We start from the raw sequence: 25,738 nt of genomic DNA on the forward strand, positions 1-25,738 counted from the left end.
AAAACTACGTCACAAAAAAATAAAACTGTGTAAAATGAACACAAAAAAATAGAGTCAAAGCGATTTAAATTTCCTTTGTAATGACATCATACTTGGAGGTCAAAAATACTGACGGCGTTGAATTTATGGTCAGATTTCGTTAAAATTACATCGCATACGAAAATTAAAGTCAAATTCATTCGGTGTTTGACTTCACAACTTGACCTCAACCGCATGGACGCCAATTTCGAACTTGACCGAGGGTAAACAATTAAAAGCACAATGGCGAAAACGGCGTTTGATTATTTTGAGGGTTCGGAAGATACAAAACGACAACATAAGACGTACTTCATAAAATTACACATTATTCCATCGAGCCTCATCTGGAAGGAGACAATGATTAACATCTTTCCACTCAATATCGGGAGAGCTCCAGACTGGATTTGGCACAAAATCCCTGTAAAATAACATAGCACACGCCCTGCAGAAGAAATCCTGAAAGTGTTCCAGCGAAATGTAGCTTGAACCCTTGTACTCGAAATATTTTAGATAAGCGTCATCATTTTTGTCCAGAAATTTGAGATGTGAAGCAAGTTTCTCAGGTGAGGGGAAACTATCGACGTGGATGAACGAGTTGGTGGGTGCGGCTGAAGAGTAATCCGAGGGGCGACCGCCTCGCACAATGGGGACAATGTACCACCTAAAAAAATGGAAAAATCAGAACGTTAGCGTAGGACTCGATGTCAAAATCGTCAAAAGCAGCACGTTTTTAATCATTTACTGGTTCTGGGAATTTATTTTAAAATTATGGAGAACGGCGTTGGAGAACCAGTTTAAAAAATTTGCAGTACAGATTTTGTCAGTTTTTCAAGGAAATTTCAGGATTATTATCTATCAGCAAAATTGTAAATTATCTTAAGTGGCTTTATAAAAAATTCTTTTTCAATTAATCACCTTACGGACTTCAGACTTGTCCAGAATTTTAAAGTAAATTCCCAGATCCGAGAAATAATTGAAAATGTACTGATTTTGACGATTTTGGTAATGAGTTATCGCTAAAAATTTACGAATACAAAATTGTCACAAAAATCTCATACTGTAGGACGTTATCAAATAGCTTTTCCGTAATGTAATCTTCACATCTCGAGTTCTCAAAGGATAAGAAAAATTTGTACTCTGCTTCAATTTTTCTGAGACACGCGTCATTCTCAGATTTTGGACAGGAGAAAGTTCCACACTTTCCGAACACATCGACTCCCACGAATTTCTGCAATTCGCGAATGTACTCGAGTCGATCAGAACTATCACAATTTGACACGATGGCCGCAACCATTTTAGTTTTGGACGCCAACTTTGCAACCGCTTCACTCGGAGGTGGCTTGAATTCGGAGGAATTATTCGGAATGGAAAGAAAGTAAGGCGTCGGAATGTCCGAACCTCGCCAGTACGAGGCTAAAACGGCGTTATTTAAGCCAAGATTTGCATCCTTTGCGATATTTGGTGGTTCTAAAATTTGCATTATTTGCACCATGTTTCCCGGAATTTTGTAAGTTCCATATGATTCCCAATTTCTCACGCTGATTAAAGCGTCTCCAGATATTCCAATGAATTTGAAATACGGTCCCAACATTCTTCTTAAAAACGACATTTTTTTCAGTTCGCATTTCTCTTCAAACTTGGGAGCATAAGGACATTGGACTCTTCCCTCGGTCCAGTAAAAGAGAGAGGCGTGTGCTTCCAGCCACATTACTTTTTTCTAGAAAAGGTTATCAAATTCATGAAAATTAAAATCGAAATTTTGTTAAATTTCAGTTCATAATTTTTAAATTTCATACTTTCTGTTCTGAAAGATACTTGGATTTTGAGAGTTCCTTGACCCATCGTTGCTGCGCTTGGACGCGGTGTAGTGCAGTATCATTCTCCGTCAGGTTAAACTTTCTCCATAAATATGGCGTGTCCCGTAAAATTTGAGCAATTTCTGGATCCAATTTGATATTAATGTCTTTTTTATTGTCACGAATAGTATCGACGTTCTCCTTGGTGGCAGCATATATCAAAATATATACTAAAACACTGGTGAAAAGAAGCAATATGAAAAGGATGACTGGTTTTTTTCTCCACCTCGAAAATTTGGACATTGCCATTTCCTCCTTATAACAGAAGTACATACAACCATGAATTTAAGTTAATTTTTAAAAATATTGATCTCAAATACAAATAGGAACCGCTTAAAAGATCACAACCTTTGTATGTAAATTGAGGGCACCTTAACTAAAAACTTCACCTAAAGATTCCAGCGTATACAAGGCCAAAAAATCATGCCGTTCCGACATATCTCAGCCATTTTTAAAGCTAGCGACTTGCAAAATTCTTGCACTCGGTGATGCAACGATGCACTATAATTTCACTGCCGGAGAAATTTATTTTCCACTTTTAATTCCAGTTATGCTAGTAAATTAAATAGTTAGTAAGTACATGTTGACTGAGCAATAAATATTACGAGCACTTGTTGAACTGACGGTAGTGCACAAAACAGGACAATGTTCACGAATAGTATAATGTCAAATATCAACCTGTTCCTTATCTTAGCCCATTATCTGCCACATTATTGACTCATTCGTCAATGCTAGTTACTCATTCACTACTGAATGTATTGCCGGTTAGGGTTTCCACTCTGTGTGACTCAGGTAAACGACACGACACGTAATTGATTTTACCCAGAGAATTGTAATGATTATTTTGAAATGTAGTTCAGTCCACAAACAAGGATTCGTTGTACTGATAATCTCACATTTATCGTATTCCAGCAAAATACATAATTTATGAGCAACTCGGAAGCCGATTTACATGCAAAATCGGCAGACAGAGCGATCTGTAAATGTGAGCGTGCGTGGAATTAATAAGGTTTAACCATGATAAGTAAGTTTATAAATAACATTATTTGATTTGCATGTATTGATTGCAGAACCAAGTTTAAACTAAATAAGTAAGTATTTCCTGAGGAGATGGTATTATCTGCGTAGAGCGAATGGGTCGGGTATGCAACATGTTCACTTGTTGTACATGTATTAAACGGATAAAGGAAACCCGGTAATGGGTAATGGATGAATAATGCTTAAAGTTCATGAGTCATGAAAGTATTAAAAATTGTCGATTCTCAATTTAATATTTACGAACAAATCTAACTCGCCAAATTGTTCCGTTTATTGCTGACTCATCAGAACGGATAATACATTATGCATTCCATTCAACGGACAATTAGCGGTTTTGCGGCAACTGTGTGTATAATGAATGTGCAAATTGCTTGTATGCGTATGTAAGTACCTGATGACACCAGACTAGCGATGGAATAATGCTGGCACAATGTAACCACCTTCAATTCATGGACATATTTGCGTAACATTATGCCAGATTCATAGGTAGATCTTCAATAAGAAGCCAGTCGTAATGATTTTGGTGTTCAAAGAAAAACTGACCATTTACCAAACATCAAAATTGAAATTATAATTGAAGCATGCACAAGTTCTGCTCAGATATTCCAACCTTGCGCGTGAAAAATTTGAAATTGTCTCGCATTACGTGACGAATCGTCACTAATTTATTCCAGCACGTTCTGTGACAATAAATATCGATAAATAATATTCATACACGATCCAAAACTTAATATACATATTCAAATACTGACTAAAATAGATTTATAAGTGACTATCACTATATAAAAAATATACATTATGCATAACTCCTAGATATTACAGCACCATTAATTAATTAGTTCCATCATACAACGTGCTGACGCCCAAATCCTGCGCGACGTCTTCCAACTTGATCGAATTTTCTTGACTGGCATCCTTGAGATTGATAAGCCGTGAATTTTTCGCGGATTTCTTTGCCTTCCCGTCGTTATCCTTGGTCCAGTACCAGTGCCCTTTTGGGAGGCACATTCCGCTATCGATCGCCTGGACGTGACCCCACCGATACGGTTTTGTTCGGTTGGGTGGTGGGACGATGTCGCTGTAATGAACCATGGCGCAGATTTGGCAGAAAAACGCGGCCGAGATGAATTCTCCGGTCCCCTTCCACTCAAAATATTTGTTGTAGTCGTCCGGATGTTCGATAAGAAAGTGAAGATATTCTCCAAGCTCTTTGGGTGAGTCGAAGTCTTCCACGTGAATGTACGACTTGTGGGGGGCAAGGGCCAAGTAATCGTCTGGGTGACCACCCATGACGATGGGGACGATGTCATTTCTGAGAAGAAAGAGAGAATGAAATGGCAAAAATTAATGGAAGATTGTATGAAAATCATGATAAGTACTCACGATAAGCCATTCGTATACAATTTCTCAGTGACGTAATCTCTACAATTGCTATTTTCGAAAGACATGTAAAAATAGTAGTCCTTTTTGAGCATGCCGAAACAGTCTTCTCTTCCGAAGCGGGAACAGGTCAATTCCCCGCAACTTCCGTACACATCGACGTCGATGTATTTTTTCAGTTCGGTAATGTATCCCATACGGTCTAAATAGGTGTATGTACATAATTATTAGGCAGTTAGGAAACCTACGTTTTTAAAATTTCTGCAACTTTCTCCATACTAAAATTTCTCAATTTCTGGCATCTGGAGTCAAAATTTCTGGAGCCAATATGAAAAATGTTCAGAAGACAGTCAAGAGTGATTTCTAAATCGGCTCCGGAAATTTTGACCCAACTTGAGATTTACGGAAAGACAGTGATCGAACTTAATGGGAATTATGCTCAACTTTAGGGCCGGATAAAATGATATCGTAATTGCGCCGATTTTTGGAGTCTATTTTTATTTAATTGCAAATCTATTGAAGATTGAGAAGAGATAAAAATTAAAAAACCGGCGCAATTACGATACCATGATTTTTGACCACAACCGCACATAGTAAAAACGTAGTTTTGCTAAATGTTCATTATCGCTAAAATCCGCAATTAATCCGCTGCCATTAAAGTTTCATTACCATTCCAAGCTGCACAGTTGGACACAAATGCGGCAGCCGTTTTGGTCTTTCCATGTGCGTAATTTTTACCTGACAGAAAATTAATTAATGTGATAAAGTCTATTTTTACGAATTAAAATAGTTGATTAATTAGTTACCCTGTTTAATGAGCTTCTTTTTCAGATCGTAGTATACCCACTTGGCGTACGGCGTCACAATATCGCTTCCCCTCCAATACGTCGCGAGTAAGTCTTCAGATCGGTTCAGCAACGCCCAGGAATGAAAAGGAGATTCCAACATGAAATAAAATTTCAAAACGTGATCCGGAACCTCAACTGCGCCTGCGATTAAGATTTAAGAAGGAAACTTTTATGATCTGCGTATTATTTGAGTAATTAAAAATATTCAGCAAAATAATAACCGGTGTGAAACATATCGCGAGCAGCGAGCACTGCATCGACTGAATTGAGATCATTCTTTTTTTGACTGAAGAGACAGTTTGTTATGCTATTTGGAGCAATTTCACAATCCTTTGACATCAACTGCTTCGGATCCTTCCAATCTTTTTTACCCCACCAATTAAACCCGTCCCAGAGAACGATGGTTTTTGTCTGTGGGGGAAACATTTAGCATGATTAATTAAAGTCTGGTATGCAGTTTGGTAATGTTTCAGGTAGAAATGACCACTGGCAAGAAATTACGGAAAGAAAGTGGTTTCTTGCAGGTATTTTGACCTGGAAGAAATGCAAGGCGCAAGAAACAACGCCCCGCCGCTGTACTTCATACCGCGCGTGGCTAAATGGCGCATATTTCTTGCACTTTCTCCCAGTTTCTTGTACCTCTCATTTCTTGCGTGGCTTGCTTTCCAGTGCAAGAAACATATGTAGTCAACCCACAGAAACGAAGCACTATATTTTGGTATGTATGTAAGTAGCAACATATTTACTATTAGGCAATGTATACCTTAAAGCTCTTTGCATACGAAGTATTTTCTGCCTCCATTTCCCAAACTATTTGCGGAACTAGCGTATTCCATTTTGGAGTTATCTCCTTCTGACCCCGTTTCGGCCTCCATAAATCGGCCATCTTATCCTTCGTGAAGATGGGAAGGGTTGACACTTTGTGGTCTTTCGACTTGGTACTGCATTAAAAATACGAACATACGTATGTAAATTGTAGTTGCAAAATTCGGTAACAAAATATGCTAAATCAACTCTTTCTCACCTATTAATGAGATCCCAAAACCGCAAATGGTACTTTTCATTCGCCACATCATCACCCTCACTGAGTCCTCCGTCTAATTCAATGGAATCGAAATAAGGGCCATTATCATCTTTATCTGTATTGCCACCACCACGACTATCACCAACCCCTAGTTCAACATTACTTCACTAATAAGCATGCATTACGAACTACCAACTTATCCGAAAAAATACCTGCCAATTGAACTTGCGAATTGTGCCCATCTGCCCCAGCAGCAGGTAATACCGAGTCACTGTCCAGCAGAGAGAACGCTATCATAGTCACCACCACCACAACCAGGGTCGATTTCACCACCAGTTTCGCCAAATAATTCCACCTCATAATGAATCAAGAAATATTAAAATTTCGTAAAAACTGCACTCGGATTATTGTTCAATCTTAATGTCCATATTGGTCCTATTGTTCTCATTTCACCGTGTCACAATGGCTCGTCGGAACAGCTTTGTCATGGCAGCAGGCAGTTAGGGTTAGGGTATCAAACTTCCTCAATACCGAGAACAACGACTGCATGGTTTGCGAATTTAAACAAATTGCAAACTCCGGTTCTTGAATGTTTATTATTTTTATTTCAATAACTCACTCAGAGCAGGACGCACTACTTAATTGACGGCAGAACTGTGAAACCACAAACAATCGTCAAATATATAAATGAATCCGACCACCGTTCCACCCTGTTCCATATCCAATCGATTTTTATAGTGCGAGTCGACACTGCTACTGCTATTTACAACTTCCATCCATGAGTTCCAATCCATCCCAATTAGATTTCATGCATATTAACTGAATGGTATTTTATTATTGCGAACTGCTTATGGCATCGAAAGGAAATTGTCATTTTGCACGAACGGATGCACACAAAGTTTTATTTTAGTTTTAGTTTTTGGACCATGCTCAACATTAACATTTGCTCATTCATTATTACTAATTTTATGCCAACTTCACCTTCACCCAGCTATAATAAATTGTAGGGAAATTAGATGGGAGGACGGTGATGACGACGGTGGAATAATGGCATTGCATGACAAGCTGTTCGATGATAATAACTCGTAGTACATGTAAAGTAACGTCACTTTTCCAGGGAATTCATTAGTGGGAAAGTTGAGACGGTGGTATTTAAGCAGTCTTAATGTGGTCGATACACTAGTTAAATTTATGTATCACGTTGGTTGAGAGTAGTGTAATTACTGAAATAAATAATCAGCAAATGAGTTCAGTCCAGCTCTTACTTATTTTACGTCCAAAAACTGGAGATGACCATGCACTGCATGCGAAAAAGGTCCAAGGACAATAATAATAAACGAAACGAAACGTGATGACTGGTACATATGTAGTAAATGAATTGGTTGTTATTTATTCATTAATTTAGTTGCACTGCCAATTTATTAAAATTTGCTGAATGCAGTAGTATTTTTTTGATAGCAGGTCACTTATTTGGGTGGATTATTACATCACTTATTCACTAGTTGGGGAGTACGGGGTAGTTATTTTTTGGGGGTTATTATAGTGAAATTAGCTGTGTAACGACACAATTTTGTTTCGAATTGTTCTACACTCTTATCCATTCTGAAATATTGATCTGTGCGTCAAATTACTAAATAAGTGACGCTCGCTGATGTTGTGTAACGTTTTTCATAATATGCATGCAGTAGTACACACACACGCCATACACAAATCTTGACAGATTTAGATTTACTTTAACTCTCTCTGATTCGCAAAATTGGATGAATACAAATTGTTGTAGTTTAGCGAATTGATTAAATATGATGACCTATTGTAAGTTCATGGAAATTAAACTGATTCCAGAAGTGCTGGATGAGCACAAGTTGAGTTACTCGATTTATGACTTGGCAGGATTGGATTACTGAAAATGAACATGCTCTACTTCTGCTGATCTCTGTATACTGCGAACTCTCTTCTTTTTTTGCTACAAGTCTCGAAATTCAGACGCTTGCGTTCCTCCAGTACTGCTGCTGCTGCTATTAGATTTATGTATATACGAAAGAAGAACTTCTTAATAATTCATAAGTATCCAGGACAAGAAAACTTGTGCTTTCCCCAAGAACAAAAGGATTAATCTAATATGTAGTAGATCCCTTGTGCTCGTCATTAATATTGTAAGGATTATATTCATCGATTATTAAAATCGATGCGACAAGAAGCCGCAATAAGTAGCTTACTTACTTACTTCCACAATCCTCCAGCCACTTAGTTTGGTTGACAAGTTCGGAAAAACAATTTTGCGAGTCTATCGCAATGCCAACTTTAGCATGAAATGAAACCAAACCCGCAAGAGAGAGAGCAAAGTTTGTGCATGTAAAAGTACTTGAAACTTGATGAGGCAAACTATACCATTACGAACGCCGACACGATGGGGTATATCTCGCAAAATCCGACTTTTATGGACGGATTGACATGAAATTTTGATGAGTATCGAACCGCACGTAGTCAGGCAAAGGCAATATTATTATTTTTCTTGCCAGCCTAAAATAAGAGAGAGACTCTGACGAGGAAAGTCGGTATATATGTCTCAATAGACTGCTTTCTCTCTATTCCACTTTCATGGAAATTATGTACAGTACACACTCAATCACTTTCACCAATCTTAATCACCCATAAAAAAACCGGAAGGTTTTCTACACAGAATTCTACCTTGGAACACTACACACTTATTCTCGTACCACTTTTGCAGGCATGCTGACTTGCCCATGATTTAGAAACTACTGACATAAAATGAATTCGAATTGGTGACAATGGCTCAATTCCACGATTCCACCACGACATTAAACCCTGTAACGTGTAACATTTGGTATGAAGTATCACAATCAATCGATAAATGTTTGACGGCAGTAGGCCCACTATTTTAAACCGTGGGTTAATCGGATGCATGACAAAAAACACTGGGAAGCAAGGTTCCCTTCTTATTAACTAGGGCGCAACGAAAATGATCTGTCTGCATGCTAGCAAAGCAACAAAGAACCGAAGAAGAACGCATTGATGCGGATGAATACAATATTGTATTGTGTGGATGGATTGGATTGACTGACTGACGTGACGAGAAATTGATGTTAGGATATTTTGGTCATAATAATGTCAATTTTCCTCCTACATAATATGCCATATGAGCAGTGGCCGCGGAAACTGTGGGGACATCGGGGGACGTTAACTTTGTAGGATGGGGGAGGGAGGGGTTTAAATGACATGGGGACATCGAATTACCGTGGGGACATTGCCCCCCTGTCCCCACACTTCTGCGGACAATGTATATGAATATAATTAGTTTAGTTTGGGCAGTGTGGTATCTACAAATACACAAATAGAATACATATGTCCACTCCACAGGATAAATAATAACGGTAATTTGTTGAAAGCATTATAAACTAATGGAATGGAATATGTAAACAATCACAGTTAAAATTGTCGGAGGGTAATTATTATTATTCATTCATTATTAGTGCAATTGGCGAACACGTACGTAGTGCAAATACGTATGTGGTTTTAAATATTGTTTAAAATATTGATGGATTCTTCGCTCTGAAAATGGTCCAATTTCGTTTTTTGCCTAAATGCTCATCTTCGCCTGCACCATTAATTCTGCAAACGACGTTGCTTCTCTAAATTTAACACAATGTAGAGATAGACATGCAATCGTATAAAATGTCAGTGTATTTATTTAATGGATCAATTGACAGGCGTACAAATAAATCAAAATCATCAATGCATGCATGCTATTTTTTGTAGGTATTATACTGATAGACATAATTTTGTAACTTGTCCTGGTTTTTGAAAACACGCATTAAAATTGCAATGAATTTTAGAATTACATTTTATTACAATCAACCTTGATAAGTTTCTGAACGGTGAAATTTTATGCAAATTATTTTTTTTCGAAATTTGTAATTTTTTATGGAAATGCATAGCGTGGTCGATTAAATGGATGGAAACAAACCATCGAGCTTGCTTCACCGCGAGATAGTTGGTCAAGATTTAACAAAGTCACAGTCGCAGTTAAAGTTTGTTTTTATACATTAGAAATAGAAATCTGAGATTAACTTTAATTTCTGGGTAGTTACGTCAAGTAGTTTAGATTTTCCAACGTGTTAGTAAAAAACGATAACTATTACTCTAAATCTTAAATATATAGTCGACTAATTGAGTAGTGAAAGTAAGATTGCGAAATTTTGTTACGGAAATTAATTGTGCAATAATGAGACAAGGTAAAGTTGAATTAATTTCGTAATTTCATTTATTTTAAATATTCAGACAAATTTCAAATTAGTGAGCATTTAGAATTGATTAAGATGTTCATTCCTAGTTCATTTGGTTAAAAATCTAACAAGTGTTACCAATTTCTTATTTATCTTCAGGTGTCAGATCAGTTGTACTTTGTACTTTGATGATTAAAACGTGATAGGAGGATTCTGGACCAGAGAGGATGGATGAAGTCATTTACACATGTGTTTAGATGTAGTGATCTCAGACATTTTCAATAAAATTCTGCCTAAAACTGAAAAACATTTTGAAGAAAGGATGTTTGTGTTGATTGTTCTCTTCGTTCGTAAGTGCAATTTAATGTAATGCCCTTTCGGGTTGAGCTGTTTTATATATTATCAACCAATTAATTGTTTTTTTTATACAGTTTGTGTGATGCTTATATTCGTCTTCGCATTTCTTTTGCTAACGTTGGTCGTTCTGGGATGGAGGAGGGTGAAGTCTTGGAAATCTTACTGTCACGTCAAATTTGATTGGAAAGAACCCTGCGTGGTTGGAGAACCACTCAGATTTCGTGTTTCGGTAAATAATTAGTTCATTATTCAATTCAAGCGACTTTCATAACATATTTTCTAAAATATCTATATATCCAGCTGGACAAATCAATGACGCCTGGCACTGATGATAATGTAACACCTTCACCTACCAAATTGCCCGAATCGGAAGAATTTTTACGCGATGTTAACGTAGAAATACGGCAAGCGTTAGTTTATCACGAGACCCATCAACAAACCAAAGTTGAACACGTTAAAGAAGTTGACCCAGCCACGGGAGAAGTCCTTGTCAAGTTCTCGATTCGACGATCCGGTTTATACTTAATTTCCGTAACGTATAAAGGACTCCGTGCTGTGGGGTCACCTTTCCGAAAACGATTCCGGCCTTCGGTCATTGATTCTTCCAAGACTATCTTTCTCCGCCCTAGTCCAACGCTTCTTTGCATCGCTGGGGAACAAGTAACGTATGAGATTCAACCAAGAGATAAATATGGGAACAATTGCGACGAAAATATTTGGGTGAATGCGGAAAAAAATATCGAAAGCAGATTAAAGTTCATCCCTAAATTTGTAAGTATATTTGATACTTAATTACAGTTAATTATAAGATTTCCTAATAACAATTAACGTTATTTTTTACAGGCCGATGAGAGTTGCATTGATAATATTGTTTCTCAAGACGAAATTTCACACGTTTTTATTACCCGTCCAGACGGAAGCCGTATCGAAATTATTCTCCTTGTCAATAAACCTGGTGTCTATAAAGGACAAATCCTGTACGATGATAAGCCAATAACTAATGGACAGTTTGATATCTTGTCAATCACTACGCGAGAAAGCAGCCAAATGTTGAGTATTGCGAACAACAATCCAGCTTGGACGCCACACCAAGCGAATCTACTAGCCATTGGAAATGAACAACAGCTAAAACAGAGGAGCGTGTATTTGTATGTGTCCCCGAAATTGTTTTATGTCCAGGAGTACTTGCTACGGATAATCCCACTCAAACTAGCAGTATACAGAGTATCGCCCATGACTAAGGTTGTTAAATATTGCAAGTTGAATAATATAACACTGAATTATTTTTTTATAAAGCTTAATCGTAATTGTTTTTGTACTATATAGATAAAGATGATATTAACAGAGTCCTCGGGTTTGTCAGACATCGCTGGAAATTCTGGAGAATGTACGTTCTCTATATTTGACGGTGTTCAACCTCAGGTCATGATACAAATGGAAGCATCCAAAGCTCGGACTATGCTTGCCCTTTATGTTTCCTTCCTCCAAAAGCGATTAGGTGATTTTTTTAAGCATAATTATCCGTTGTATGCTCTACTACATGCTTATCATTTCTTAACGTATGTATAAATTACTTGCAAAATAGGAGGATCTGAAAATTTTGAGGGAAAACAGCGTGTATTTTACCAGGAATTGCGAGGAACAATGAAAGATCTCCGAATGACATCTAAACAGATTGTGGTCACAAGAGCAAGTTTAGTATATACGGTGAGTATTTCAAGCTATCTCTGCAGTAGTTAGCAAATAAACACTGACTTTTATATGTATTACATTTCCAGAGTATGAACGCTACAAAATATTTTCGAAAATCCGACTGGTGTAAAAATTTTGGAATAAAGTTTGAAAATGAAAATGGTAATAGTTGCGTATAATTATACTAATTTGAATCAATCAATAATTACACTAATTTGAATCTCATTTGCTTAGGGTATGATTATGGAGGCCTCAGAAGGGAATGGCTTGAACTACTATGCGTCCAATTTTTTCAAAATAATGAGTTTGGTATGTTTTCGTCCATCGGAACTTCAAGACTTGTCCATCCAACCAATGCCAAAACTCGTTACCCACTCTGGACATTGAAACATTACGAATTTGCTGGGAAGGTTGTTGGAAAATGTTTGTTTGAGTCTTCATGTGGTGACGTCTACACTCAAATGGTCAAAGCAAAGTTCAGCAAATCATTCCTCGCTCAAGTTTTGGGAATACCTCCAAATTATCAACACTTCGAACAAGATGACCCTGAACTATTTGTTAGCAAGATTAAATACATCCTTGAAAATGACGTGACTGACATGGAACTTACCTTTTCCGAAGAAGAATATGACTCCAATGGCAAACTAGTCAAGACCGTTGAATTAATTGCTGGCGGATCTAAAAAGAAGGTCACCGGTGAAAATAAAGAGCAATACCTGAATGCCTTGGCTCATTACAGACTCGCTTCAAAAGTGACAAAAGAAATTGACGCTTTTAAACGAGGTTTGAATGAGATCGTTCCAGAAGAACTTTTTACCAGCTTTGAGGAAAACGAACTCGAGCTTCTCATCTGTGGAAGGAGTGAGTTTGACGTGGAGGACTTGAAAGAAAATTCCATCCGCGACTGGAGTTGGGGAATTACTCCGAATAAACTCTTTTCCTGGTTCTGCACCGCAGTTTCTAACATGAATGATGACGAAAGAGCAAGACTGCTTCAATTTACAACCGGATCTTCACTCCTCCCGCACGGGGGATTTAAGGCGTTAAATCCAAAGTTTAAAATTAGTATTTCAAACGAGTACGGAAAGCTTCCAAAGGCTCATACATGCTTCAATACCATTGTTCTTGCCGATAATTCTAGCTACGAAGATTTTGAACGAGCTTTAAGAACTGGAATTACCGAAGGTGCGGAAGGATTTTCATTTACCTGAAATTAATTACATATGTAGTGGCATCTTAGAAACAATAGGCATGCTAATGCTCAACTCTGATATAAATATGCAGCCAAACAATCACAAAAGACTATTTTTGCAATCATGTAATAAAACTAGTGATACTAATTATATTATAAAGTTTAATTACCCTTAAAAATGAGATTAATTATAATAAAAATTTAAAAAATATATAGATACAATGTTATTTTCTATTTATTCGTCATATCATTTACGCAAGTAGAACTTATCGTGAGAGGATAAGCCCTTCTAAATTTCCTAAACTAAAACATCAACAATGGTTCCAATAATATTTTTTTAAAGTATTGAATAAGATTACATAATTTTGCAGGTACTTTACCCATTTTAATCACAGGCGCGACAAAATTTAACTATTTTAGAGAGTTCCATACACAATCGGTAATACTCTTAATCGTTACTTTTAATCAATTAATTCATGCACAATTAATTAATTTACGCTTAATTTGCAAACAATTTTTGCATGAAAATGTATGCATAACATATTTTCGCAAGCATTGCCCGCTTGGAAGCATAGAGTCGACTCAGCGCCCAATTTTGAATGCGATTGTTTTCAAAATATCGGGACTTGAATAACAAGGATTTAATTTAAAGCACAATAAAGCATCACAAAAAGTTTGAAATAAAAATTTAATTAAGATTTTAATTGATGAAAATTAAATTTTAATCTTGTTAAAAATTAACTACTGAATTGTTTTGGTATAGCTAAATTCAGAGTGGGCCGTGTTCTCTGGAGTAGTTTGAACTTGAAGTGAAAGTAGTGTAAAAAATAATTAATTAAGTGCGCAATTTAGGAATATGGTTTAAACAAAATAATTCAAAATGTAAAAATTTAACTAATATGAGGCAAGTTCAGTGGAACTGTGCAAAGCAAAGATTCTGAGCAGAATAAAGTACAAAATCAGTAAAAAGGGACAGATTTCGTGAATAGTATATCAATTATTATTCGAAAATGTGGAATCACTCTTCGAAATCTAATTCGAAGGTATTAACAGAACGTATTGATTCGGTTGATTCGAAAGACCAAGGATGTGATTTAGAAAAGGTGGAGAAATATCTCGACCTCACGAATTATCTAAATTTCCTGCAGAATTTGTTCAATCGCTCAACCAGGTAATTTTTAAACGTTGTTAAAATTAGTTTTGAATAAGCATTTATTAAATCTAAAAGTCTAATTAATAATCCAATTTGTCTCAGCGACTCCGAAAGCAGCGATGTCGAACTGGAATCCACTTCGACTGCCACTTTGGGAGTCAATATTTCCGACATGCTATCCTTGGAGTCGCCGTCTCCTTCAAATATTAAAATTCCTAGCAAAAAGTCAGCCTGGTCAAAACCACAGTCACCATTTCTTTCATCTGCGCCTAAATCCATGATAATAACGAGTCATGAAACGTCTTCCGAATCGTCGTCGACAAATTCTTCTCCTTTTGCACATGATGACGGGAGTAGCGTCGTGTCTTCATTCCTTCCCACAGACTTGACCCCTATGACAGACCTTGAACTTAACAATCTCCTCAAGCGGACCAACTATCTCGGATCGGACGATGTGGAAATTGACGCTATGAATTTCGACTTGGATGACCAGGACACGGCGATACCGACAATAATATCTGCCCTTGATAATGACGACTCCACCAACAATAAGAAACAGAACAAAAAGAAGAAGCGAAAATCAAAAAATAATTCAGACCTGCACGAGCTTCCGAGACAAAATCGACCTAATTCTGGAGGGAAGGGGAATGGTCACGGGCCTAGTCATACGGGAGGAGAAGGAGGAGGAGGAGAGGGAAATTGTGGTGGTGGTGGTGCTGGTGGTTCTTCTTCTTCCGGTTTTAACGGGTCTGTTTCCGACTCGAGAGGTTCGTCCACCAATAACAGTAGTAGTAACAATAATAAAAGTAACAATAGTGGTGGCGGGTCTCAGCAGCAGCAACAATTAAATCGTGGTTGTACTGTTAATTGTGATCGAAAGCAAAGCTTAAAACCATGTGCTGTACAACTACTGCCAAGCTCAAGTTCTGTTTCGAACAAAGCCACTTCCTCCAAAGTTGCAATAATAACCCACAACTCAACTCCTTGCATATCACCTGCGACAACTATGAGCTTGCCTCTTAGCTTGAATAATGGGAATTGCTTAGAAAATTCTTCGACAAACGACACATTCGTAGCGGATCCGCCTGTGCTTCACATTCTTGGCGACTCTGATGATGATGACGACGATAGTTTAAGTGATTATCTGTCTATGGTAGCAGAGCAGCCGGCATCGACGATACACGTTCCCACCTTTCCACAACCTAATTCCAATTCCGAGGACGAATCGGATGATAGTCCTCCATCATCGGTGGAATCGAAATCCGAAACTGGGGACGAGTCGTCAAGATCAATGGGGTCCAAGGAACGAGGGACTAAACGGAAGGGGTCCCCTGAAAAAGAGGGAGTGAAAAACAAGAGAATTCTACTGCAGAAACAGGCGAAATACATTGAACTGATGAATCTCAAGAGGAAAAAGATTTATTTGAACATTAGCAAGAAAGAAGTCCCAAAGGTACCACTTGAAAGAAATTAGTGAAATTAATGTCAACTTCTAAAAGTATTAAACATCATTAAACATTTTTTCTGTACTTTTTTAGGCGCAACGCACGATTTTTTCTACCCACAAGGACGAACTCGCTATACGACGAAAGTTAGCACACGCGTGTAGTAAAGTTGTCCGGCAAAAAGCTATTCAGGTGAGGAGACAAATTTTGTTACGAATTGAACAAATGTCTAAACGTTAATTTTCTTTTTCCAGTCTCAAAAGACAGCCAAGGAGTCTGTGTGGAGAGCAAAAAGGTTGGTATTTATTTACATGTATCAATTTTAAGTCTGTTCATACTATATTTTAATCTTTATTAACCTTCCTTTAAAAGACTGACGAGAGAGATGCAAGCATTCTGGAAACAAGCCGATCGTGTCGAAAAGGAGAACAAAAAGCGGAAGGATAAAGAAGACGAAGAGCAGCGAAAACAGGATGTCGAAGTCTTGGAAGCAAAACGGTTACAGCAGAATCTCAACTTTTTAATTACTGAGACCGAACTTTACGCCCACCTAACTACGAGGAAACTACACGAAGGCTTACTAGTAGCTGACAACGTTACAAACTCTTCAATTCTTGATCGGTTAAAAGTGGACGGTAGTACGGTGGCAAATCACGAAGTGTAAGCTTTCTTAATTAATATGACAATTTTAGAATGATGATTTAGTAATTTATTGAATTTTTTCAGAGACAGCATGAAAATCAAAGCCAAAATTAATGTGCATGAAGCTTTCGAGGCACAAAAGATTCACACAAAGTTGTTCAACATTGACTTCATGCCAAAATCAGAACCTACAGACGACTCTGCCTCCCTATTTTCAGGAAAATTGAAAAATTATCAAATCCTGGGAGTTAATTGGTTGAGCAAGCTATTTGATCATGTAATTCCCCTAGATTAATTATTTAAATTAACTGTTTTTCCTACCTGAATGATTGAAAATAATTATTTTCTGCATGGTTCTTGATATTAGGGAGTCAATGGAGTTTTAGCTGATGAGATCGGCCTCGGGAAAACAGTACAATCCATTGCCTTTCTCGCATACCTTGCAGAAATGTGTGGCATTTGGGGTCCGTTTCTAGTTATTGCTCCCTCTTCGTCGTTACATCACTGGCAGCAAGAAATTAAAAGATTTATTGGAGAATTTAAAATTGTACCCTATTGGGGTAACCCACAGGTTTGTTTTTTAAGCATCACTGCAAATACCTGCAAATATCAAATTAAAAGTGGATCAGAAGTAAAATAATAATTCAAATAATTTTACCATTCTAGGAGAGAAAAATACTCCGTCAATACTGGCAGCAAACCAATCTACACACTCGTGAGGCTAGTTTTCACGTCGTAATCACTTCTTACAATGTTGTAGTACAAGATTTGAAGTATTTCAACAAAGTTAAATGGCAGTATCTCATTTTGGATGAAGCACAAGCAATCAAGACGGCCGTTAGGTAAATCCTGTTATCAAGTTGGGCTTTAGTGACTAAAAATTATAAAAATTATTTTCTTTTCTGTTTCTCAGTTCACGATGGAAAGCTTTAATTGGGTTTAATTGTCGGAATCGTCTCTTGCTCACTGGGTTGCCAATTCAAGATTCGATCAATGAATTATTGTCCCTCTTGCATTTCATAATGCCATCCTTGTTCATATCTCAAGAGGATTTTGTTGACTGGTTTTCTAAGGAGCAAGAAATGCAACCTGACAATAACGGTGTACTAGAAAAAAGTATGTTCTCAGTTCTCACTTTGCATATTTAGTTTCTGTATCAAAAATAGTTCTAATGTATGTGGTTGATTTATTTTAGAAAATCGTACCAGACTCTACTCGGTGTTGGAACAGTTTATGCTTCGTCGAACAAAGAAAGACGTAGAAAATGAATTGTGTGATAAAGTCGAAATTTTACTACCTTGTCCATTAACAACTCGTCAAAGATTTTTTCATGCAGGTAATAAAAATCTAGCTTGATACTCATATTGATAAGTATTAATTAATAACATGTAATTTTGCTTATGTAGCTTTAGTCCGAAAAATTGTTACCGAAGATTTATTGAAAGCAAGCACTACTTGCAATGATCCCATAAGTTCACCTGCCCACGATACGAGAAATCTTATGAGCTTAGTGATGCAATTTCGAAAAGTGAGTAATTTTGGTAGTATGTAGATTGAAGGAACGCAAATTTATAAATATTCTCTTTTAGGTTTGCAACCATCCAGACTTATTCGAAAGGAGGGACATGAAAAGTCCACTTTTCCTTGACACAATTTGCTACCCTTTACCAAAACTTTTATTTCAAGATTATGTTGCACCCGATTCCACTCTTTATGCCCGGAATCACTTGTTTAAGGAACGCTTTAATATATTCAAACCTTACAATATACACTACTCCTTATTTCGAGAAGGGTTTAATCGTAGACGGGATCAATCGAAACATAAGAATAATATACAAGACGTCCATATTGCAAATGTGGGTGAAAAAACGGTTGGTGGATGGTCGTTTCTAAGATTTTCCGGACTAGGGTCGGGTGATATTTACAAGTTTATTTGTGATGGAACAACTATTCAAAGGTATTTGCTAACCACTGTGATATTACCTGCAATATGTAACTGTGTATATTAACCAATTGTTTTGCATTCGCTTTTCAGGATGAATGATCTAGTCAACTTTAAACGAGAGATGTGTATAATTCGAAAACGACTGAATTCGATAGGATCTTTACACTTTAAACCAACCGAATTTTTAATTTATACCTCATGCGAAGAAAAAATATCGGAAACATTACAAAATCTGGTCTTTACTTCCAATACGAAGTCATTTTATAAGTGGAACAGTGTGTCAAGGATGTCGACAACCAATGAGCTTCTCACCGATGATGATAAAGTCGTAAGTATTTTATTTAATTTTTAAGTATTTTAAATACTAATAAAAGATTTTGAACTTTTTACCTAGGAATACGAATATGTGATACCAAATGGCTCTTGTTGCCGTGTTGCTGATGATGAAACGTCGTGGGATCTTGAAGCCCTTTGTGTGCCAAAATTTCTGCTTAATTTGTGTCCCAAAGTATGTCAACATATTATTAGCAGTATAAACTAATGCGTACTTTTAAACAGGAATATAATTTACTAACCCTATTATACATATTTTTCAGGTGAGATGCTGTGGAATTCAGTCATATATTTCTGATGGACCCACTACCAAGTGGATAAAGACCGCTGTTGGACAATGTTTATCGCACAGAGACAGGAACATAATAATGTATGGAAACCCTGAAGGCCTAGAAGTTAGATCCTTCTTCGAGCCACCCGTTGTCGGTGGCTTATTAGGACTAGGAAACGTTCATGGCTGGTCTGATATTCTTATGCCAGGTTAGAACAACGCCCCCTTGGGCGACATATCTATTTGCATACCTCCAATATACCGAATGGTATAAAAATATATATTATTGTAATTTAGATAAAGAGAGATTAGTTACTGATTCTGGTAAATTGATGATACTGGACGGATTACTAAAGAACTTAAAAAAAGTAAATGGGCGTCGTGTGGTCATTTACTCGCTGCTACCAAAAATGATGGATTTACTCGAGGTTCGAATTGAACTACACGATTATGCACGATTATTAATTTATTTGATCTAATAATTGTACATAACTTGAATTAGGAATATTTCCGATATCGCCAATGGACTTATATTAGAGTGGATGGTCAAAAGAATCAGTCAGAAATTTTAAGCAAGTCGGACACGTTTGCAATTTTGCTAACTACAATGACAGCTAACTCTGGACTCATAGGACAAAATTTATCCGAGATGGATACGGTACAGTAACAAACAATAATGTTTTTTAAAAGTTAACTTTAACTACTAATTAATTAACCATTCATTTTTTGTGTATAGATAATATTTTATGACAACGACTGGAACTCTACGATCGACCAACATTCGATTGACTTGGCTGATCGACTAGGTAAAATATTTTTTGTTTTGGGTTGTACATATATAATTAATGTTGATCTAACGTTTCTACATTTATATTGATATTACAAACAGGTCAAACTGGGCACGCTAAGCAAGTAACTGTATACAAATTGTTTTCTAAAGGAACAATTGAAGAACGAATTTTAAGAAAAATCAAACAGAGAAGCGATGTATGGATGCTTAAATTATTTGAATTTTTATAGCAAATTTTAACTCTATCATTATAATTTTATTTAGACCAAAGTAGTCGAAACTCCTGATAATCAACCTGAGACCTTGACACCAAAAGAAATTCTATCCCTGCTAATTGACGAGGATGATGTTGACCGTAAATGTAATTGATAATTGCAACGTGACTGCTACATGTTTAAACATGAATAATAATGTAGTTTACATTTTGGCTTCAGGTCGGCAACGGCAAGTGGATAGGAAGGCTGGAGAATTGAAGTCTTCCGACAAAAAGCCCATCGTTAAGCAGAACGGTATTTCGTCGGCTTCGGATCAATCAGATCAGCCGGCCGTTAATCTTACTAACGGTGACACTGATAGCTTAAAAGCTCCTGCCGGTAGTTCTGGGGGCAGTTTCCAAAGCCAACAATCGTCACCGTCTTCTCAAGAGGAGAGCGATGTAAGCAGCATAATAATTTTAATCTGCATGCTACATTGCTTAAAATTTTTAGTGGTTGTACTTAAATGAATGGAATTATATTTGTTGGCATAGGACATGGACTCTGATTTAAAAGACCTAGAATTTGATGTGACAGTTTATGGTGAAGATCTTTCTGAATTGAATCCTTCAAACTCGGACGATTACTTTGACAATTATTCCAGAGCTATAGAGTGGAATAATGGTAATAATATACTTGCAACACATTGTTTGTTTTTAATTGATATACCAATTGTGCAATGTTTTTCATAGGTTCAACTTCTGACTACGAAGAAGATCTCCCTTTCATACCAAAGAAGCCGAAACTCGGAAGAGGGTCAGGGAAACGACGAGGCCGACCTCCATCCCGTGTTCGGGTACAAATGCGAGATATAAGTTTGGGTGGGGATATGTCTATGCGACGTGGTCCTGGCCGTCCACGTCTAAAACCAATTGGGCCATTAAACCAAGGAATTCGTGGCAGACGGCCGGGTAGACCTCCACTTTCCAAAAAGGCGGAAACAATTTCAGCAAATTTATCCCCTCTGGCTTCCACCCCACGTGTATTTGGAATTTATAATTCGCAAGACCTCAACATGTCCTCTTCCTAGTATTCGCTTTACCTTAGGTTAAGGTTTTACTTGTTTGTGGTGTACACTGACGTTATGCAATAACCTTTTACCGTTTCCGATACTGATCTCGTTCTTAATATGACAAATTATTATTAAAAAACGCAATAATTCAAGCGCTATATAATTTTGATCAATGTCTACGTTCACTAATTCATTCACTGATTTTTGTAAAGTATATTTATGACGATTTTGTATTTGAAAGTAACGTAAAATTACTATTTTCTATCGTGTCGCGCGTCGTATTTATGATATGAATAAATAAACAACCACTTTCTCCGTTCTGATATCAGTTTATTGACCATTTTCTAATTTCTAGACCCGTGACAAGTTTTTGCATAATTATTGTTTTGATTCCAATTGCACATAAAATAAGTACATTTCCTGATCCAGACTTGCCACATAAAATGAGAGCCCACTCACTACTGATACTCTCGTATGTACAGTAACACAGACCCCTTCGCGTTATGGCGTCCATCAGTCTTCATTAAAAATGACAAGCTCAAGTCATTTCTATTTCATAGAATTCATACACAGGGCATCACAGCCTGTGCTAAATGCATGCAATGAACCCCAAGTACTGCTAAAATCAGCTTCGAAATCTGCAATCTGTCAGGATTTGAGCTTCGTTTTTTTTTTACTCAACTCTGCACTCACGCATATGTATGAAAAACATTGCAAAGTCCTAGTTGAGAGATTATGAGTCTCACAGCATATGTATGTACAATTAAACTTTATTAATAATTGGACACCCAGGATTTGAGCCTTGTTTATTTAACTCGTGTCATTATGTCGAGACCAATTTTGAAGTCAGGAAACGTAAGTGCATTCACTGCTCCAGTAGTGAATCAGCAGTTATATCAAAATGCATCGTATTATTATGGCATCGTATTCATCAACATTTATATTTTTCTAAAGGAAGGCACACTTTTCCGAAATCAATTAGCATTCATCTCTTTGTCTTGTCATACATTTAAGCATGGCGAAAACTAGCCTCGTTTTGGCCGTGTTAATGCTAAACGTCTTCTCCCAAGTTAGCCAAGGTACTTCCATCCCCGTGGACAAGCACAATTATTCCTCCGTGATGGGAAAAAGTGGGGGAAAGATGGAGTCGGACGAACTGTTTTTGGACATTGGTCCCTACTCGATGGAGGACTTGGCCAGGTCAGAGCTTCAGAATTATATATATACGCACAAAATTTCCACAGAATAGCCAACAATTAAATGATTTCAGCAAGGAGAAAATCTTCGTCAACAGGACGCCTTACTATCCCGAAGTCATTCTGAAGCCGCATCACCTTCGCCCTCCTGGAGAAACTTCTTCCGAGGACGGGATGATAACGGAAGTGGTGGACGAATCTGAAGAGGAGGAAGAAGAAGAGACCAGTTTCGAAGAGAGTGAAGAAGACGATGAGGAAATGCCTTCTCCAGTGACGACAACTCCCGACCCCACGACGACGACGCCACCACCACCGCCGACCACTTCTCCAGAACCATCCACCTCACAAACAACCACGTCACCTCCAGATCAGCCCGACGTGATTTTGGTTATGGTGGAAAGTATTCCGGAAAATTTACAAGTTTCCGAAGTCATCGATCCCACTACTCCAATTCCTCTTAAGCAAAATAAAGATGAAATGGAGGGTGGAGCTGCTGCCCTTCCCGTCGTGAAGGCACAATTTGACGAAGAGATTGACGAAAGATTGTTCCTCATATTGCAAAACTCTGTGCGAGAAACGTATTTCGCTTTCCGAGATATTTTGGGGAATCGTCACGTATGCTGAAATATTGATTTAAAAAAGTCGTTCCTTAAAATGGATACCGTTTTGTTTTGACTCTTTCAACGCAGAGAACCCAAATGAAAACGTTGGAAGACGACTTGCGAGGCAAACTGAAACAATTGGATGTCGATTTAAATGTGAAAATAGTGTCGCTTGACACCACCACCCACAGCAGAATTCAGACTCTGACCGGTCAGATAATTGACCAAAGGAAAGAGGACATTCAAACTTTTTCGGATAATTTGCATCAATTGCAAAAGGTAATTAGGAAGAATAATCAGTAATTCCGCCCAATTTAATGTGTACCTAATTATGTTAATTTACTGGACTAATTCAAAGACTCATCAAATGCATATGGATTCTAACCGAGTCGAGATCCAGCAACTACAAGTACAAATGGATCTCCTTAATAAAGGCCAGTCTAGTTTGGCGACAAAGGTTGCACAAATGAGTTTTATGAGCTAAAACGTCTTCTAAATGATGATTATTCATATGTTGCTCATTGAAATTGTAGCTGTCTCAAGTGCAAAAAGTTTTGAATAACTTGGATTCTAAAGTAAATGAGATTGTGATAAAGTCTTCAGGTATCTGTAAAACTTGCCCCAAAGGATTATTAGTAAAATTACGAAGCATTTTTTCGTACGTTCTTAAATTTTCATTGCTGCAGAGGATCTTAATGGATTGAGAGATGGGCAAAAGTTAGTGGCTTCCGTATTGGACGAACTTCAATTGGTATCAATTAATTAATCACCACAAATATTTTTACAAAGTATTTTTTACCTTCTAAAAAACGTAAATTTGCGACATGATTTTAAAAGGATATCAAAACAAATGACGCCGAATTTCGTCAGATGCAAGAAATTGTTGGAAGTTTACAAAAATCTGCAACTGAAGATCATGGGAAGGTCTGTATTAGATAAAAATTACGTATCTCAATCTGGTCTTATTCAGATAAAATCTTCCAGCTACGTCGAACCCTAATTCGAGACCAGAAACAAGAACCACTTCAAGTTGCTATTCGTCACTTGCGCAATAAAAACGTTGGAGCTGCCATAAAACAGTGGCGAACGATTGAATCGTAAGATTATTTAAAATGCATAAATAAATTACATTATATATAAATTAATTCATCAACTTTCACCAGAATTGCAGACGACCTGAAAGAAACCTTACCTGGCGACATTTCCAAAATTATTGACGAATCTTACGGCAAAAATGCCGCAAATCTGGCCACCGTGACCGATTTTGTTCATCGTGCCGTGGGACATGGCGACCGTCGCCTAAAAGAGGCTGCCTATGGCTCCCTCTTAGCCGACATGGACTCGAATAAACAATTAACCGATGCCAAACGCACTATTGAAATTTTTAACCTGGCTCAAACCATGAAAGCCGATCTTGGCAATTACTACAACTCGTCCATCACTACGGCAGAAATCGTGGGAAAACTTCCCGAAATTATAAAACTGATAACTTTCGACAAGGTGAAATTATTACTTCCTACGCGAGGTTATCTTCGGGTCGCGGCGGACAGAAAGGTCACCCTGGTTCCGCAGGATGGAAGATTTTATGATAAAGACGAAATCCTTTGGCACTTTGAGTACGATAAGGACAAGGCCGACGGGACTTTTTACATCAAGAGTGACAAACTTCAGAAATACTTGGTCACATTGCAAGAGGGGTTCAATTCTTACGGGTTTTCGAAACAAGGCTTATTTGTGACGGGGAACAAGAAAGAAAACGGGACACGGTTCCAAATTACCATTGTTAATCAGGGCGAATATGTTTTATTTAAGTCTGTATATTACAATGGATACTTGACCTGGGTAAGTTCATCTTTGTGAAATCAGTGTTTCGAGTGCAATTACCACTTGCAAGAAATAACGACAAGAAAGTGGTTTCTTGCAGCTATTTTGACCTGCAAGAAACGAAACACTGATTTTTATCCATACGATTTCGAGTATAAATTCGAGTTGAATTAAAATTTTCAAAATTTCCAGAAATCCAACGTGCAAACAGTCTATGGGGACGATGACAGCTATTTTCTGCTACTGCTCGACAGAAAAAATGGTCCTTCGCCATACTGGAATATTCAGGCAGAAGCCGAAGAATTGTAAGAAATCATATTCGTAATAGCTAAATAATTTTTTTATAAATCTTCATGTTTCGCATTTCTATTAATTTAATTACATACCTTGTTATTTATAATAATTATTTATAACTTTTGAATTAAATTCCGATTAAAACTTTAATAACTTGAATCAATATTTGTATGCCAACTTTTTGTTCCGAGGACCGATACTAAAAGCTTTTACGTTTTTTTGATGCTAGAATTCTTAGGAAGGTAAGATATCATCCATCACGAATGGTGGTGATGTTCTGTTGATGCTTACACCAACTCGCTAAATAAATGAGTAATGGTATTTACGA

At 37.3% G+C, this 25,738-nt stretch overlaps 5 protein-coding genes across 9 annotated transcripts; 3 read left to right on the top strand and 2 right to left on the bottom strand.

Annotated features, from left to right (window-relative positions):
• Positions 1-28: 28 nt before the first annotated feature.
• Positions 29-2,720, bottom strand: LOC110852612 (alpha-(1,3)-fucosyltransferase 10-like). 2 transcript variants are annotated; one of them, XM_035853818.1, is made up of 4 exons: positions 2,223-2,720; positions 1,815-2,129; positions 1,077-1,735; positions 29-679 (listed from the first exon to the last, which is right to left on the bottom strand). In XM_035853818.1, the coding sequence occupies exons 2-4, from the start codon at positions 2,121-2,123 to the stop codon at positions 337-339; spliced, it is 1,311 nt and encodes a 436-aa protein (XP_035709711.1). In that variant the 5' UTR covers positions 2,124-2,129; positions 2,223-2,720; the 3' UTR covers positions 29-336. The 2 variants fall into 2 exon arrangements, with proteins under 2 accessions (XP_035709711.1, XP_021956412.1); XM_022100720.2 differs by having other exon boundaries at positions 1,815-2,718.
• An 817-nt stretch (positions 2,721-3,537) lies between these two features.
• LOC110852611 (glycoprotein 3-alpha-L-fucosyltransferase A) lies at positions 3,538-8,714 on the bottom strand. Of its 2 annotated transcripts, none has more exons than XM_022100718.2 (8): positions 6,377-8,714; positions 6,165-6,312; positions 5,904-6,081; positions 5,362-5,551; positions 5,099-5,281; positions 4,962-5,030; positions 4,296-4,494; positions 3,538-4,224 (listed from the first exon to the last, which is right to left on the bottom strand). In XM_022100718.2, the coding sequence occupies exons 1-8, from the start codon at positions 6,522-6,524 to the stop codon at positions 3,744-3,746; spliced, it is 1,596 nt and encodes a 531-aa protein (XP_021956410.2). In that variant the 5' UTR covers positions 6,525-8,714; the 3' UTR covers positions 3,538-3,743. The 2 variants fall into 2 exon arrangements, with proteins under 2 accessions (XP_021956410.2, XP_021956411.2); XM_022100719.2 differs by having other exon boundaries at positions 6,165-6,237; positions 6,377-8,713.
• A 1,468-nt stretch (positions 8,715-10,182) lies between these two features.
• LOC110852711 (apoptosis-resistant E3 ubiquitin protein ligase 1) lies at positions 10,183-13,862 on the top strand. The gene is made up of 9 exons (XM_022100822.2): positions 10,183-10,417; positions 10,568-10,758; positions 10,840-10,994; positions 11,066-11,536; positions 11,609-12,007; positions 12,092-12,263; positions 12,351-12,472; positions 12,544-12,619; positions 12,692-13,862. The coding sequence occupies exons 2-9, from the start codon at positions 10,656-10,658 to the stop codon at positions 13,666-13,668; spliced, it is 2,475 nt and encodes an 824-aa protein (XP_021956514.1). The 5' UTR covers positions 10,183-10,417; positions 10,568-10,655; the 3' UTR covers positions 13,669-13,862.
• Positions 13,863-14,278: 416 nt separating this feature from the next.
• LOC110852610 (chromatin-remodeling ATPase INO80) lies at positions 14,279-21,817 on the top strand. 3 transcript variants are annotated; one of them, XM_022100716.2, is made up of 24 exons: positions 14,279-14,820; positions 14,905-15,569; positions 15,960-16,255; positions 16,341-16,439; positions 16,502-16,542; positions 16,620-16,907; positions 16,974-17,166; positions 17,257-17,460; positions 17,556-17,731; positions 17,803-18,005; positions 18,085-18,225; positions 18,296-18,417; positions 18,479-18,846; positions 18,925-19,162; positions 19,229-19,342; positions 19,431-19,647; positions 19,736-19,866; positions 19,941-20,096; positions 20,175-20,244; positions 20,328-20,425; positions 20,493-20,589; positions 20,663-20,883; positions 20,977-21,106; positions 21,175-21,817. In XM_022100716.2, exons 1-24 carry the CDS (start codon positions 14,660-14,662, stop codon positions 21,510-21,512), a joined length of 4,767 nt encoding a protein of 1,588 aa, XP_021956408.1. In that variant the 5' UTR covers positions 14,279-14,659; the 3' UTR covers positions 21,513-21,817. The 3 variants fall into 3 exon arrangements, with proteins under 3 accessions (XP_021956408.1, XP_021956409.1, XP_021956407.1); XM_022100717.2 differs by having other exon boundaries at positions 15,963-16,255; XM_022100715.2 differs by having other exon boundaries at positions 14,905-16,255.
• Positions 21,818-21,929: 112 nt separating this feature from the next.
• LOC110852712 lies at positions 21,930-25,509 on the top strand. The gene is made up of 10 exons (XM_022100823.2): positions 21,930-22,694; positions 22,765-23,305; positions 23,380-23,571; positions 23,651-23,749; positions 23,826-23,895; positions 23,979-24,043; positions 24,130-24,216; positions 24,277-24,389; positions 24,456-25,134; positions 25,309-25,509. The coding sequence occupies exons 1-10, from the start codon at positions 22,510-22,512 to the stop codon at positions 25,423-25,425; spliced, it is 2,148 nt and encodes a 715-aa protein (XP_021956515.1). The 5' UTR covers positions 21,930-22,509; the 3' UTR covers positions 25,426-25,509.
• Positions 25,510-25,738: the final 229 nt, after the last annotated feature.

Source organism: Folsomia candida, unplaced genomic scaffold (assembly GCF_002217175.1).
Source record: "Folsomia candida strain VU population unplaced genomic scaffold, ASM221717v1 Fcan01_Sc007, whole genome shotgun sequence".
NCBI classification, from domain to species: Eukaryota; Metazoa; Arthropoda; class Collembola; order Entomobryomorpha; family Isotomidae; genus Folsomia; species Folsomia candida.